The 17015-nt window shown below is 50.7% G+C and overlaps 1 protein-coding gene across 1 annotated transcript; it reads right to left on the reverse strand.

Annotated features, from left to right (window-relative positions):
- Positions 1–1436: 1436 nt before the first annotated feature.
- Positions 1437–10138, reverse strand: RND1 (Rho family GTPase 1). Its single transcript, XM_054442212.1, has 5 exons — positions 9916–10138; positions 9005–9092; positions 6261–6370; positions 5250–5384; positions 1437–2537 (listed from the first exon to the last, which is right to left on the reverse strand). The coding sequence occupies exons 1-5, from the start codon at positions 10033–10035 to the stop codon at positions 2292–2294; spliced, it is 699 nt and encodes a 232-aa protein (XP_054298187.1). The 5' UTR covers positions 10036–10138; the 3' UTR covers positions 1437–2291.
- Positions 10139–17015: the final 6877 nt, after the last annotated feature.

Raw genomic sequence — 17015 nt, forward strand, 5'->3', positions numbered from 1 at the left:
CCAGGAGGGTGAGGTTGCGGTGAACAGTGGTCATGCCACTGTACTCCAGCGTGGGCAACAGAGTGAGACCCTGTCTCAAAAAAAAAAAAAAAAAAAAAAAAATCTCGTAAGTGCCCCGACCCGAAGTAAACATTTAACAAATGTCAGCTCTTATCATTTATGAGGCTAAACGTGATCATGTAAAGCCCTCAACACAGTGCACAGTGCTGAACACTCATTAAGTACATACTAACTTTATTTATTTATTTATTTAGAGATGGAGTCTACCTCTTTTGCCCAGGCTGGAGTGCAGTGGCGCGATGTTGGCTCACTGCAACCTCTGCCTCTCGGGTTTAAGCGATTCTCCTGCCTCAGCCTCCCGAGTAGTTGGGATTACAGGCACGTGCCACCATGCCTGGCTAATTTTTGTATTTTAGTAGAGATGGGGTTTCACCGTGTTAGCCAGGATGGTCTCGATCTCCTGACCTTGTGATCCACCCGCCTCAGCCTCCCAAAGTTCTGGGATTACAGGCGTCAGCCACCGTGCCTGGCCTAGTACATGCTAACTTTATTTCTAGCACTAGCACTACACTATGGCACTTGGAAAACAAGAGCTATAAGTCACTGAGAAAGGAAGTTAAGAGTTAAGGTCCCTGAGCTGCCATCAGTAGGCATCAGAATTGGAAGGTCATGAAGGCAAATGTCACCTCTCCTTGAACTCAGAGGAGACCAGAATCCCAGGAGTCTCCCCCAGCTTTGGCTTAGTCTGTCCACCTTCTATGTGGGGTGGGATCTCAGCAGCTTGGATCCTCTACTGATGATTTCATCCAACCTTTTTCTCTCCTCTAGACTCTCCAGGGCAGAGGTTCTCAACCCGAATTTTTCCACAGGGGTCATTTAGCAACGTCTGGAGACATTTTTGGGTGTGATAGCTGGAGAGTGGGGTGCTGTCTTCTAGCATCCACCAGATCAGGGACACCGCTAAACATCTTGGGCTGCATAGGACAGTCCCTCACAACAAAGCATTATCCAGTCCAAAATGTCAATAGTTCCAAGGTTGAGAACCCCTGCACCCCTGCTCTAGGGCTAAGGAGCCCTTCCTTGGTTTAGTAGGTCTTGCGTGGGGCTAGGGCAGGGGGATGGGGGAAGCGAGAAGCTCCTTCTTGGAGGAGCTGGGGAATGGTGGAGGCAGCCCCTCTGCAACCCACAGAAAGGGCCCCAGGACAGCTTTTCTCTCATTATCATCAACCAAAGGGCTCAAGCACAGTGGCTCATGCCTGTAATCCCAGCTCTTAGGGAGGCAGAGATGTAAGGATAGCTTGAGCCCAGGAGTTTGAGACCTGCCTGAGCAATATAGCGAGACCCCATTCTCCACAAAAAGGAAAAAAAAAAAAAGACACACAAAAAAAATGCCAATTGTAACAACTAAAGAAAACAGAAAAAAATACGGAGCCAAATTCTTTATATGTATTATATTTTTCATTAATAAATAGGTTTTCTTCATTAAACACAGAACATATAACAGATTGAAACACTCCCTCCCTCCCCCCAATTCCAAAGACAAGAGTCTATAAAACAAATGCCAGCTGTACTGCCCTAAGGGCAGAAAAAGTCTGGTGACCCCCACCCAGCCCTGCCCCTGCAGCACCACCACCCCCACACTCTGCAAGAGAAGGGGGTCTGGGGCTTCTCCCTTGGACCCTGGGGACTTAGGTGAGAAGCATGTGAATGTATGATGTCACCTCTCCATGAGGCATGGGCTATGCAAAGATGAGGTTTCCTTCTCATTGGCTCTGACCAGCTCCTGCACTTCCAATTGCAGTTATGAAGCACCTGGGCTAAGCCCCCAAGGGAGCTGCCGCTCGGCGGCTTCCCCACTCTCCATTGCTGCCTCCTTAGAGGGGAAGGGAAGGGCTTAGGGACCCCTCCCATCCCCTGACCTGCATGGAAACGCTGTGTGGAAGAGGCATGATGCTGAAGGTGAGGCTGCTGTAGGCCCCCAAGCCCATGAGGCCAGCATGCCCCCCATCCCCCACAGCTTTCCTTCCTCTGGAGCGGGGGCGGGGCACTGGGGTAGTCGCCCCTCCACAATCTAGTGCCTGGCTTGGGGTATGATGGTTCTCTCTCAGTGTCAGGTCCTCATGCCGGGCCTGGCTCCTTCCTCGCCCCATTCCTGTCTCCTTCCAAGCCCTCACCGTGGCCATCTGAAAAACTCATGTCCAGTGTCCTAAATTGTCTCATCCTCCCTCTCCCCGTGCCTCTGCACCCCAAGGGAGGAAGTAGGGGGTTGTCTCCCCCCTCCAATTTCCACTTCACATAATGGAACAGCTTTTGGCCTTTTCCTTCTTGAAGGTAGAAGAGATGAGTTCAGAGCGACTGGGGAGGTGGAGCAGTCGTTTGGAGAGGCTTCGGACAGGGCTCTTCTGGGGCAGTGGGCTAGGCTTGTTCAGACACAGCATGGATGCCGTCCGAAAGATGCTGTGGATGCTCTTTTCTGAGGTGAAAGCCGAGCCTTCCAGGTAGATTTCTGCACCCAGCTGCTTCGCTATTGCACAACCCTGCAGGAGGGGGTGAGGGCATTAATGCAGTGGGCCAAAATGGTTCTGGGACGCTGCCTCTGTGTGTCACTCCCCAGGGCCACTCCAGAGGGGACCCAGCTGCCAGTCTCCAAACACCACCCTCTGCAGATTATTCGATTATTTTTTCTTTTTTTTTTTGGCATACACCCTGTCTGATGATGCCTCTTTTTCTTACGACGATGCCTGACTGCACATTATAAATCATCTGGAATACTCTTAAAACTGTATTGATGCCAAACTAAATTAGAATTTCTGGGGATAGCTGGGGCAGTGGCTAGTGCCTCTAATCCCAGCTACTCAGGAGGCTGTGATGGGAGGATCACTTGAGGAGGCCAGGAGTTCAAGACCAGCCTAGGCGGCCGGGCGCGGTCGCTCACACCCATAATCCCAGCACTTTGGAATTACAAAAATAAATCTCAAAAATAAAGATAATAATAATAAACAGTTTTTAAAAATGTTTAAAAATTCGCTGGAAGTGGGCACACAACTATAGTCTCAAATACTAGAGAGGCTCCCTTGAGCCCAGGAGTTCTGCACTGTAGTGAGCTAGGATCACACGACTGCACTTCATTCTGGGTGACAGAGTAAGACCCTGTCTCCGGGAAAAAAAAAAAAAAAAAAGGAAAAGGAAAAAAAAATTCTGGGTATAGAGCCAAGGCATTAGTATTCTTTTTCTTCTTCTCCTTTTTGAAACAGAGTCTCGCTCTGTTGCCCAGGCTGGAGTGCAGTGGTGCGATCTCGGCGCACTGCAAGCTCCGCCTCCCGGGTTCACGCCATTCTCCTGCCTCAGCCTCCTGAGTAGCTGGGACTACAGGTGCCCACCACCACGCCTGGCTAATTTTTTGTATTTTTAGTAGAGGTGGGGTTTCACCGTGTTAGCCAGGATGGTCTTGATCTCCTGACCTTGTGATCCGCCTGCCTCAGCCACCCAAAGTGCTGGGATTACAGGCGTAAGCCACCGCGCCTGGCCGGTATTAGTATTCTTAAGAGCTCCCCAGGTCAGGTGCAGTGGAGGCCAAGGCAGGTGGATCACCTGAGGTCAGGGGTTCAAGACCAGCCTGGCCAACATGGTGAAACCCCATCTCTACTAAAAATAACAAAAATTAGCTGGGCGTGTTGGCGGGCACCTATAATCCCGGCTACTCGGGAGGCTGAGGCCGGAGAATCGCTTGAACCCAGGAGGCAGAGGTTGCAGTGAGCTGACATCGCACCACTGCACTCCAGCCTGGGTGACAAGAGCAAAACTTGGTCCCCGAACCCTATGCTCTCATGCACATAAGAAATTATCCAGGGGTCTTATAAAAAATGCAGATTCCAGGCCAGGTGTGGTGACTCACACCTGTAATCCCAGCACTTTGGGAGGCCAAGGTAGGAGAATCACTTGATGTCAGGAGTTCAAGAACAACCTGGGAAACATAATGAGACCTTGTCTCTACAAAAAATGTTAAAGATTAGCTAGGCGTGGGGCCCATACCTATCGTCCCAGCTACTAGGGAGACAGGAGGGAGGATCACTTGAGTCCGGGAGGTCAAGGCTGCATAAACAACTATTGTGCCACTGCACTCCAGCCTAGGCAGATCACACTTTTTTTTTCTTGAAATAGAGTCTCACTCTGTTGCCCAGGGATTACAGGTGTGCACCACCATACCTGGCTAATTTTTTGTATTTTTTGTAGAGTCGGGGTTTCACCACGTTGGCCAGGCTGGTCTTGAACTCCTGACCTCAAGTGATCCACCTGCCTCGGTCTCCCAAAGTGCTGGGATTACACGCATGAGCCACCACACCTGGCCTTTTTTTTTTTTTTTTTTTTCTTGAGACAGAGTCTCTCACTCTGTCACCCAGGTGGGAGTGCAGTGGCACGATCTCAGCTAACTGCAACCTCTGTCTCCCAGGTTCAAGCGATTCTCCTGCCTCAGCCTCCTGAGTAGCTGGGATTACAGGTGCATGCCACCACAACCAGCTAATTTTGGTATTTTTAGTAGAGACAGCGTTTTGCCATGTTGGCCAGGCTAGTCCTGAATTCCTGAGCTCAAGTGATCCACCGGCCTTGGCCTCCCAAGTGCTGGGATTACAAGCGTGAGCCACCGCACCCAGTGCCCCTCCTCCTTTTCTTTTTTTTTGAGACAGGGTCTCACTCTGTCACTCAGGCTGGAGTGCAGTGGCATGATCACAGCTCCTTGCAGCCTCAACCTCCTGGGCTCAAGCGGTCCTACCACCTCAGCATCCTGAGTAGCTATGACTACAGGCACTCACCACCATACCCAGCTATTTTTTTTTTGGTAGAGACAGTCTTGCTTTGTTGCCCAGGCTTATCTCAAACTCCTGGGCTTAAGCTATCCTCCTGCCTCAGCCTCCCAAAGTTCTGGAATTACAGGCATGAGCCACCTTGCACCTGGCCTCTTTTTTTGTGTGTGTGAAATTCTAACGAACACCTCTAATGATTCTAATGCAGGTGGTCAGAATACAATCTTAGAAATGTGGGCACACACAGGAATAACTCACCTGCTAACTGATAGCATACATCTGGGTAAGCAGGTGCCCACCACCTCTCTCCAGGTGACTCATTTGCTAATTATAACAGCAATTCTCTCTTGCCATAGTGGAAGAATTTGAGCCAGGGCCATATTTCAAGCTGTCTGCCTCTAGCCTTCCTCACTCCACCCCACGACACGCACTTGCGCAAGCACACACCTGCTCATAGGAGATGGGCGCCTGCTTCTGGTGGGACAGCTCCATCAGAGTACTCAGGTCTGTTCGCAGGTCTGTCTTGCAGCCAATGAGCAAAACGCGGGTGCTGGGACAATAATCTAGGATTTCTGTCCTCCACTGAGGGGTCGAGCAGGAAGAAGGGTAGGAGAAGGAGGAAGGAAGGAGAGTTAGTGGCAGACAGATACCAGGAGAAGCTTGGCTGGCAACGTCACACACATCACCTCACTTATCACCAGCCCAGTCCTCCCTCTGAGTCACAGCATCACTGTTGCACTAATTACATCATTTTCCTGCCCATGAGGCCTTTGGGGCCCCCAGAGTGCTGACCCAGGAGCCTGTTCCCCCAGTCTGTGGCCCAGTCACCAGAGAGGGCACAAGGGCAATTCTCCTCCCACTGTCTGCCAACCATACAGGCATGGATCTGCCCCCTCACCCCAAAGGGCCTCACAAGTCCAGAATGCCAGGGGGAAGCCAACCAGTCTCTTCTCAAGGGAAGAACATGATCCCAGCATCTTCTATACTATGCTAGATATGCAAGGTTTCCTAGGACTCCTCAGCATTGGCGGATCTGCCCAGACCCAAGTATTTCATACCAGCAGCTCAGCTCAGACCTGCCTGGCTTGCCCATTCTCAGTGGGACTGGGATCAGGGTCCACAGAAGCTGCCTCCAAATGTCCCATGCCTGACCCTCAGACCGTATCACCTAAAGGTTCTCTGACTCTCCATCCTCTGCTCCCTGAGTCTTCAATACCACCCTCCCCTGCGGGGCCTCTGGCAAGGCAGCATGGGATAACAAAAAGGGCGGGAGGCAGCGGGGTAAGGAGACCCAAGTTCCAGTCCCAGAGCTGTAGCTAACGGTGTGGCCTTGGGCAAATCTCTTCCTTCCCTGGCTTCCGTTTCTTGATGTTATACAAGAGGGCATTCATGACAAGGTCCCGATTCCTTCTTGGTCCTCATGCTGAGTTAGAGATTAGAGAGTTGATCTAGTCTTACCTTCTTGAGTGCACTGTCCACTGTCTCTGGACGGCTGATGTCAAAACATAGTAATACTGCATCCGAGTCACTGTAGCAGAGTGGACGGACATTATCGTAGTAGGGAGATCCTGGTGTAGGCCAGAAATAGCTGATGGTGAGCCATGGTGTTTTCCCTCCCCAATAGGCCTAAGCCCTAAAGCCCTGGGAATACCATCCTTGATCCCTGAGGATCCACCCATCTCCCAGGGAGAATGTGCTGCGGCTGGAAGCTTGGGACCTGACCGCCTGCCAGAAGGTCATGAAAGAATATCATCCCCCTTAGTCCAGAAAAAGGGAAAGAAGACAAAATAAAGTGGGTGGAGTATAATTTGGCCCTGTTTGGGTCTCCTACAGCAGGCTTAATTGGAGATCTACTAGTTTTCTGAGTCCCAGAAGATGCTTCCAGCCCTGTAGAGAGACAGCGCTTATTTCAGGGTTCCTCTCTTCTAGAGCCTGCCTGCTGCCCAACTTCACTCCCTTCTGCTCCAGGGTCTCCCCAGTGAAGAGACAAACCTCCTTGTTACATAACCTGGCTGCTGCTTTTCCATGGGGTCAGAACTTTAGGAGGCTAGCAGGGGAGGGAGAGAATCAAGGGTTCAGTGCCCCACTTCTTCACCCACCCAGGTCGGCTTACACTGAAAAGGGCAAAAGGAAAGCTGTACCTCCTGACCGCCCCCCCCACCCCATCTCAGGAAGGCAGTCTCAAAGACAGCAGCACCGATGGCTGGGGATTCAGAGGCTAGAGCAAGAGTCCTTCATTGGGAGGGAAATAGGCAATGCAGACCCAGGTGGTCCCATATGGGAGAATGCTAGGGGCTGAGCCTACCCCTCCACCCTGGGGAAGGAGCAGTAGCGGATTTGGAACCCAGACAATCCGTGCTCAGAATAGCAAGCAGCCCCTCTCCCTGCACCGCAATCGCCATGGAAACGGGGGAATCCAGGCTGGTGGGGGGATGTTGGTCATTAAAAAAAAGGAATACAGGGGAGTTGGGATAGCTGCCTGCTCCTTTAGCAAGCCTCCCACATCCCTTTCTGAGGTGGGGTCTTACCACTGCAGCACTAAGGAGCGGAAGCACTGCAGCACTGGGGAAGGGGGAGGGGAGGAGGCCTCCATTTTGGCTCCAAGCAATCCCCCTCCCCTAAGACTAGCAAGTAAATAATGGGAACAGGGTCAACCCTGACCCCAACATTGGGGAACCCTATCCCACACACCACGGCCACTTCCTCCTTCCTTATGGGAACCTAATCTGAAAGAGGGAGTTTGAGAATAACTGACAGCCTTTATCCTTTCGGAAACTGGGGGGTGGGGGTGTGACACAGGGAATAGAGACAACACTTGCTGATTTTCCATGATCTGGTTTGGGATTTGAGGGCTGCATTCTGACTGTCGAAGGAGGGAGGACGTGGGGGGAGGGCGTTTGGGCGGTGGTAGTGGAAAGAGATGAGCGGCAGTAAGATTCTGGGAAGATTGGAAGGTGGGAGGGTACAGTAGATGAAAAACCAAAAATTATACCTCATGCAGTCAAGCTGCATTCTAGTCCGATCTAGCCAGCATAGCACAGCCCAGGAGAACCAGAACCCTGCCTCCCAAGCCCTGAAACTGCAACAGGGAAAAGCATACCAGATTGGGGAATTTTTGTTTGGGGAGGAAAGGCTCATTTTCTTTCTAACCATTCCCTAGCCCCAATCTTTTCAGACCTCAGAATTAGAGCATGGGAACAACGGCTGTTGGAGGAGCAGGACAGCATATTTATTATATGTAGCAGGAAACACCTAGTGATTTATGGTCCCTTTTTAAACTCAGCCTGAATATGCATTTTTGGGGAGGGGTGGATTTTATTTTCTTTCTCTTATTCCCGGCTTTTACTCCTTAATTATGACTCTGAGCCAGTCTATTGAAAAAGGTCTGGGGTAAAGAGATAATGGGAAGGGGTCAGAATCAAGGCAAAGGATAGCCTAGCACTAAAGGCTTGGGGCTGAGAGGCTGGAAAAACATTGTTTCTACATTCTAGAGAGACAGGGCATATTCTACCTCACCCCAGTAGAGGGAAAGCAGTCAGAGCCAACCTCCCCTCTGCCCTGCCGGCCACTATTCACAACTGACTATGCCCTATATTAAGCCATCTCCCCCACCCTCCAAAACATCGATGATATCGCTTCATCCCCGAGCTGCAGCGGTGTGACGAGTGGGGCTGGGCTGCGGCAGGAGGACAGCAGTGGCCCAAGATGGAATGCAGGAGACAAAACTGAGTCTGAGCAATCTTTCCCCAAAGCAGACTTGTCTCCTCGCCCCAACCACGCTGCCTCCAGCAGCACTGCCACTTGCCTCTTATTTGGCTTTGCTCTGGGGAAGTAAAAGGTGTGTGTTTGTGCGTGTGTGTGTGTGCACACGCACGTGTTGGGTGGTAGGGAATGGAAATGGAGAAGTCCTGTTTTACTGCCCACCCCCAGGACTATTTATAGGTCCCTTCGCCTCACCATCCCAGCCCTCTAAAGGGTGGAACTAGACCCAGGGAAGAGAGTGGCTCCTGGGGTTCACCCACTCTGCACCCTTGGACCATGCAACTGAGTCGACCAACTGTCAGCCCTCCCCACAACTAATGAGTCTTCGGATCCTCTTTTTTCACTTCTCCCCACCAAAGGGGAAAACAATTTCTAAAAGACAGCAGCTACACAGCAGACCAGTGGGGGTGGGAAAGGGGCATTTGGAGCCGAATTCTTACCTGAGGTATCCCAGAGACTAAGCTCCACCCTCTGTTCCTCTGTCTCCAAACAGGCTGTGTAATTTTCGAACACGGTGGGCACATAGGTCTGTGAAAAGAGAGGAAACATTCACCCCGGGAACCCCTACCCTCAGATCCCCTGGTTAGTGCTGGCTACACACACACTCACCAGAGAGGCAGTAAAGTCACAGGAGACAAGAAACCAGAGGAGATGCCTGGAGCAGGAGGGAAGGGACTGTGGAGGACCAGGCACTTTGCTCTGCAGCAGTGAGAAATGTGAATGACACCCCCCCACACACACCACCGCACCAGGGGTAAGCCCCCCATATCCTAAGCGATCAGGGACACACACACACACACACACACACACACACACACACACACACACACACACACACACAGATTCCTCCCATCCCCAGATTTGTGTTTCCCAATTTGAGAGAGCCACAGGCCAAAGCCAATCCTAGCTCATCTCCTCTCAAACCACTCCCGGCCAGGTGAACAGAGGGGCTGCAGAAGCCTGCTTGGAGGCACAGGCATAGAGCCTTTGAGGAGCAGGTGAGCGGATAGGCAGGGATTACGTCAAGAAGAAACTCCAGACTCTCAAATGCCTCCAGTGCCCTCTCCTGAGAGCAGACTCCAGGGACGCAGGAAGGTGGAGGGGATCTGATGGGTCCTCTGGGTGAAGAGGTGAGGAGGAGCCAGCGGGGCGGCAGAAGTGGAACAGGTCTCAGGGGAAGCTAAGGCAGGGCAGTCCTCCAGCCAAAAAGCAGCTGAGGATGGTAAAGCCTCAGAAAGCGGCTGAGGATGGGCTGGGGCTGGGGGAGCCACGTCTCCTGGGCAGGTGGAAATCTACCCCAAGGCGGGCAGGCAGGGAGAAAAGCCGGCCAGCGGGCGGGCGGGCAGCTCACCTCCGGATAGCAATCCTTCGCTAACACTTGCAACATCGCGGTCTTCCCACACTGCACGTCCCCGACCAGAACGAGCTTACATCTGGCCACGACTGGCTGGGGGGCCCGTCTCTCCTTCATGGTTGCAGTGTCCGCGGGACTTGAACTTCGATTCAGAAGGGAGGGTTGCGCCAGGTGCGTCTCAGCACCCCAATCCAGCCAGATTCCCTGCCTCCCTCCGACTGAGGATGAGGCCGGCACAGCCGCCTTTTATTTCTCTGGCTGAGCCAATCACAAGAGGAGGCGGACTCTGTTACGCCCAATCCCTGAGGTGGGATTCCCTCCAACAGCCAATGGATCTGAGGATCTGAGTCAGCGCCCCCTTCCTCCCTTCTCTTTCTCTTAAAGCTGCACCGTTGTTTCCCCCTGAAAGGGGATTCCCACGTTGTTTTGCATTTGTATTAGGAAGGGGAAACGGTACTGGAAACAAAATGAAATGATCTGGAGTGTCTACCAATAAGTGTCAGAAAAACAAACTAGCCATGGAAGCAGGAAGTGAGGTCAGGCTGGAGTTGCAGGGACTGTCCCGGGTGGGTTAGAAGAGCAGGACCTGCTTAGACTATAGACAGGTGTGTGTGTGTGTGTTGCGGGAGGGTGGGGGAGGTGGCCCAGAACTTCTCTGACATTTTTTTTCTTTTTTTCCTTACATCTTTTGTTTTAAGTAGAGACAGTGGTCTCACCATGTTATCCAGGCTGGTCTTGAACTTCTGGGCTCAAGCAATCCACCTGTCTCAGCCTCCCAAAGTGCTGGGACTACAGACATGAGCCACAGCGCCTGGCCTGATGTCTGACTTTTTTGTTTTTTCTAATTCGCATCCAAACCAGTTCTTACTTCCCTTTATTTCCCCTCCCAATATCAGCTCCTGCTGTACCTCTTTTATTTATTTATTTATTTATTTATTTATTTATTTATTTTGAGACGGAGTTTCGCTCTTGTTGCCCAGGCTGGAGTGCAATGGCACGATCTCAGCTCACTGCAACCTCCACCTCCCGGGTCCAAGTGATTCTCCTGCCTCAGCCTCCCGAGTAGCTGGGATTACAGGCATGCACCACTATGCCCAGCTAATTTTGTATTTTTAGTAGAGACGGGGTTTCTCCATGTTGGTCAGGCTGGTCTCGAACTCCCAACCTCAGGCGATCCGCCCACCTTGGCCTCCCAAAGTGCTGGGATTATAGGCGTGAGCCACCATGCACGGCCTGTGCCCCTTTTAAAGTCTTCTCTTCTTCAAGAATCACCTTCACCACCAAAGAGAGAGAGAGAGAGAGAAAGAGAAAGCTTTCTAGAGTCATCCAGAAAAAAAACACACAGCACCTGACCCAGTGATGGGCAGAGAGAAATGAGGGACTCTGGCAAGTGGGGGTGAGAGAGAGGAAGAAGACAAAGCAAACACAGTCACTGTTTGGCCAGACAGCCTCTCACCCATGCCTAGCAGAAGCTGCTTAGGGGTGTTTGTTCTGCGGCCTAGGCTCAGCTTCCTGGATGAATCAGGCACAGGTCCACTTCCATGTTAACGCCCACTGAAACTGACGCACTAATGTGTGTCACCTGGTTAAAGTCCAGACTGGGCCTAGGATTTTGGGATTAGAAGCTGGAGGACAATCTAAGGTTGAGATGAACTACATAACTTTTTTTTTTTTTTTTTTTTGAGATGGAGTCTTGCTCTGTTACCCAGGCTGGAGTGCAGTGGCTCGATCTCAGTTCACTGCAACCTCTGCCTCCCAGGTTCAAGCAATTCTCCTGTCTCAGCCTCCCGAGTAGCTGAGACTACAGGCGGACATCACCATGCCTGGCTAATTTTTGTACTTTCAGTAGAGACAGGGTTTCACCATATTAGTCAGGCTGGTCTCGAACTCCTGACCTTAGGTGATCCACCCACCTCGGCCTCCCAAAGTGCTGGGATTACAGGCGTGAGCCACCGCGCCCAGCCGAGCTTCATAACTTCTTAACAGCCCTGACCGGTGGGGCCCCTGTATTTTGGGGAGCCTCTACTAGACAGAACGATGGGCTGTCCACAGCTTAAATAAACCACTGATTGTCCAGGAATCAAGACCATACAAATAAGGACTCCTGGAGATTTGTGATTGAAGGAAGACCAACTTTGGGCAAAATTGGGAGTAGTCCCTTTACCTTGTCAAGCCCAGCGTCTCTGAAGTGTGACCCGGCCCTTGTTTCATCTGAGCTTTACTTTTTTTTTTTTTTGGATATAGAGTCTTTCTCTTTCACCCAGGCTGGAGTGCAGTGGCGCAATCTTGGCTCACTGCAACCTCTGCCCCCCGGGTTCAAGCGATTCTCCTACCTCAGCCTCCCGAGTAGCTGAGATTGCAGGTGCCTGCCACCACACCCAGCTGATTTTTGTATTTTTAGTAGAGTTGGGGTTTCGGCATGTTGGCTAGGCTGGTCGTAAACTCCTAACCTTAGGTGATCCACCTGCCTCGGCCTCCCAAAGTGCTGGGGTTACAGGCGTGAGCCACTGTGCCCCAGCCTGAGCTTTACTCTTAATTCACAGTTGTTGCTGCCCCACCCAGGGATAGTTTCCCTGTGATAAAGGATGCTTGAAAGCCTTTCACAGACCCAAAGGGACAGATCTCTAAGAGTGAGATTTCTAGTGCCCACCACAGGCAGTAGGAGAGTGGATGTTGTTTTGGGAATACAGCCTAACCAGTGTTCCTCCAGTCAAACCTCGTGGCTCTGGGGCCAAGGCCTACACCTGCTCTCCACCCATGTCCTAAGCTCCATTCACTTCCAGGGATGGGGAATTGCCTGAGGGAAACTTCAGGGTGGAAAGGCGTTATCCAGGTGTTGCCATTAGCTGGCTGCCGTCTCTCCCAGGCTTTCTGAAGGTATCTGCCCTTTACCTCCTCTCATCCTCCATCCTCAGATAATGTTCTGTGGATAGAATTTGTCCTCTTCTTGCCCTTTTCCAGCAGCCTGACAGCTTCTGTGAGCTGTCTCTAAGTGGGGTTTGGGAGAGTTCCAGGAACAGCTGTAAGATCATAGACTGCCTCAATCTGGAGTCCTTTCCCTCAGCCTGACCTTCTCCTTCGGTATCCTCCTGTCCCCTACCTTCAATCTCATCTGGACTTAGTTCTGGAAGCATCAGTAGAGTTCCCATGCATCTTCTTTTTTTTTTTTTTTTTTTTTTTTTTTCCGAGACAGAGTCTTGCTCTGTTGCTCAGGCTGGTGTGCAGTGGCACAATCTCTGCTGACTGCAACCTCCGTCTCCCAGGTTCAAGCGATTCTCCTGCTTCGGCCTCCTGAGTAGCTGGGATTACAGGCATGTGCCACCACGCCCAGCTAATTTTTGTATTCTTAGTAGAGACGGGGTTTCCCCATGTTGGCCAGGCTGGTCTCAAATTCTTGACCTTGTGATCCGCCTGCCTTGGCCTCCCAAAGTGCTGGGATTACAGGCATGAGCCACCGCGTCCAATCCCCCATACATCCTCGTAACCCTTAACTGAGTTCCCTCCAATCACAGCCCCACAGGTGTTAGCCTTCTCTCCATGTTCTCTACCAGCCTCCCCCTACACACACCATTCATCCACCACTCCAAATAAACTTTCAGAATAAGTAAAAATAATAAGTAAAAATTGTTCCTGCTAAGCAAACAGCTTCTTCTGGCTTCTAAGAACATTGCTATTCCTGAGCTCCTCCAAGACAGAAATTCTGAGAGCTGGTGCCAACACTGATACTTCCCTGGGTGGCTGCATTTCAGGGTCAAGTAGCAGAAGGCCGGCCCGAGCCATTATACAGAGCAGCCTCCACCATGGCTGAGGCCCAAGATGTGTCTCCAAAGATATTTTGTGGGTCATATGTTTATGAGTTTTGGTGGAAAGGGTGTTATGTGTATGAAAGCGTGTGTGTTAGATCAGTGGGCAGGGAGGTAACAGGAAAAGGATGGAACTAAGGTTCAGCAGGTCTAGGCCTTGGACCTCGCTCTGCCTTTAACAAGCTGTGTGCCTTTGGGTAAGTTACTTCCCTCTCTGGGTGCCTATTTCCTTAAATGCAATGTGAGGGATTTAACTAGAGAAGGAGTTTTTAGATGTTATTTAGTTTATTTATTTATTTATTTATTTATTTATTTATTTGAGATAGAGTTTTGCTCTTGTTGCCCAGGCTGGAGTGCAATGGCACGATCTTGGCTCACCGCAACCTCCCCCTCCCAGGTTCAAGCAATTCTCCTATTTCAGCCTCCCGAGTAGCTGGGATTACAGGCATGCACCATCACACCCAGCTAATTTTTGTATTTTTAGTAGAGACGGGGTTTCTCCATGTTGGTCAGGCTGGTCTGGAACTCGCGACCTCAGGTGATCCACCCACCTTGGCCTTCCAAAGTGCTGGGATAACAGGCGTGAGCCAGCGCGGTTGGCCTAGATGTTATTATTATTATTATTTTTTAGCAGTTAGACTCGCTCCTCCAAATTTGTTTAAACCTCTTTTAAATAACTTTATTTCAAACTCCATAGCCAAGACCAGGTGTTGTGGCTCACGCCTATAATCCCAGGATTTGGGGAGGCTGAGGTGGGAGGATCACTTGAGCCCAGGAGTTCAAAACCAGCTTAGGCAATAGAGTGAGACCCCATCTCTACAAGAAAAATTTAAAAATCAAATAAAAGTCTGTAGCCAGATTAATACATTAAAGTGGCTCCTCCGGGCCAGGCACAGTGGCTCACACCTGTAATCCCAGCACTTTGGGAGGCCGAGGTGGGTGGATCATTTGAGGTCAGGAGTTCAAGACCAGCCTGGCCAACATGGTGAAACCCCATCTCTAACAAAAATACAAAAATTAGCCAGGCTGGTGGCGGGTGCCTGTAATCCCAGCTACTCGGGTGGGTGAGGCAGGAGAATAGCTTGAACCTCGGGTGGCAGAGGTTGCAGTGAGCCGAAATTGCGCAACTGCACTCCAGCCTGGGCGACCGAGGGAGATGCTGTCTCAAAAAAACAAACAAACAAGCAAACAAACAAAAAAAGGAAAGGTGGCTCTTCCCTATCAAGATCAGAAAAATTTAAAACAAGGTTATAGTTGAAAACATTATGCCAAGGTGGAAGAAGCCAACCACAAAAGACCATATAGACTGTCCATTTATATGAAATGTCCAGAATAGGCAAATCCAAAAAGACAGAAAGTAGACTAATAGTTGCCTAGGTCTGTGGGGTTGAGGAGGAAATGGGGAGTGACTGAAAAACCATCGAATTGTGTAGTTCAAACTGGTGAATTCAGGGTAGGCACAGTGGTTCATGCCTGTAATCCAACACTTTGGGAGGCCAAGGCAGGCAGATCGCTGGAGCTCAGGAGTTCAAGACCAGCCTGGGCAACATGGTGAAACTCTGTATCTACAAAAAATACAAAAATTAGCTGGGCGTGGTGGCCTGTGCCGGTGGTCCCAGCTACTCCGAAGGCTAAGGAGGGAGGATTGCTTGAGCCTGGGGAGGTTGAGGCTGCAGTGAGCTGTGATCATGTCACCTCACTCCAGCCTGGGCAACCGAGTGAGACCCTGTCTCAAAATAAAATTTAAAAAATAAAATAAAATAAAATGAAGCTACTGGTCTGGATAATACCCTCTAGCACAAATATGTGTGTGTATACCACATGCTCAAAGTTCAGGGCTGCCCTATCTTTTTTGGTTCTGATTACTCTGATAAGTTCCCTATCTGGGACAGTGGCATAATATACAAAGATGTCCAGGGTTGTAACAAATTAATATTCATGCTGACTTGTACTAGAGAGTACACAAGCCCCATACTTTCTCTGCCCTAGGGATTCTTTGCAAAGAGCCCCCAGGCACGCTGCCACCTGCATCTCCCAGAACAAGGCCCATTATCCCCTTCCCTTCATATGACGCAGGTGCTCCACTCCTCAGTCGTAAGCACTAACTTGTGATCTCAGGGGTCTCTGGTCCCTGGCACCTGGGAACACCTGACCTTTTGACTGCTGATCTTTTAACTGAGCACTCTAAGACACAGTACTGCCTTGGGGGAGTTTACAGCTAAGCAGGGAGACAAGAAAGAAGCCGGCCAGGAGCAGTGGCTCACGCCTATAATCCCAGCACTTTGGGAGGCAGAGGCAGGTGGATCACTTGAGGTTAGGAGTTCGAGACCAGTCTGGCCAACATGGTGAAACCCCTGTCTCCACTAAAATACAAAAATTAGCCAGGCGTGGTGGCGCATGCCTGTAGTCTCAGCTATTGGAAGGCTGAAGCAGGAGAATCACTTGAACCCAAGAGGCGGAGGTTGCAGTGAGCCGAGATCATGCCACTGCACTCCAGCCTGGGCGACAGAGTGAGACTCCCTCTCAAAAAAAGAAAGAAAGAAAGAAAAATCTGCTAATTTTTTTTTTTTTTTTTTTTGAGACGGAGTTTCGCTCTTGTTGCCCAGGCTGGAGTGCAATGGCACGATCTTGGCTCACCGCAACCTTCGCCTCCCGGGTTCAAGTGATTCTCCTGCCTCAGCCTCCCAAGTAGCTGGGATTACAGGCATGTGCCACCACACTCAGCTAATTTTATATTTTTAGTAGAGACGAGGTTTCTCCACGTTGGTCAGGCTGGTCTCAAACTCCCGACCTCAGGTGATCCACCTGCCTTGGCCTCCCAAGGTACTGGGATTACAGGCATGAGCCACCGTGACCAGCTAAAATATCTGTAAAAGCACTTCAAAGCCTGGGCGCAGTGGCTCACATCTGTAATCCCAGCACTTTGGGAGGCCGAGGTAGGCGGATCACCTGAGGTCGGGAGTTGGAGACCAGCCTGACCAACATGGTGAAACCCCATCTCTACTAAAAATAAAAAATTAGCCAGTCATGGTGACAATTGCCTGTAATCCCAGCTACTCGGGAGGCTGAGGCAGGAGAATCACTTGAACCTGGGAGGCAGAGGTTGCAGTGAGCCAAAATCGTGCCATTGCACTCTAGCCTGGGTGACAGAGCGAGACTCCATCTCAAAAAACACAAAAAACAAAGCAAAAACTGGGTCTCAATTCATCGCCCAGCCTAGAGTGATGCAGTGGCGAGATCATAGCTTACTATAGCCTTAAACCCTGGGGCTCAAGTGATCCTCCCACCTCAGCC

This window comes from Pongo pygmaeus, chromosome 10 (genome assembly GCF_028885625.2).
Source record: "Pongo pygmaeus isolate AG05252 chromosome 10, NHGRI_mPonPyg2-v2.0_pri, whole genome shotgun sequence".
NCBI lineage: Eukaryota > Metazoa > Chordata > Mammalia > Primates > Hominidae > Pongo > Pongo pygmaeus.

What these genes read in the sequence shown, in the direction of transcription:
- RND1 (XM_054442212.1), bottom strand. Translation starts at nt 10,035, where the DNA reads ATGAAGGAGAGACGGGCCCCCCAGCCAGTCGTGGCCAGATGTAAGCTC. An exon ending in CGAAGGATTGCTATCCGGAG is followed by an intron (nt 9,093 to 9,915) that starts GTGAGCTGCCCG and finishes CTCTTTTCACAG; the next exon opens with ACCTATGTGCCCACCGTGTT. An exon ending in TAGTCTCTGGGATACCTCAG is followed by an intron (nt 6,371 to 9,004) that starts GTAAGAATTCGG and finishes GGCCTACACCAG; the next exon opens with GATCTCCCTACTACGATAAT.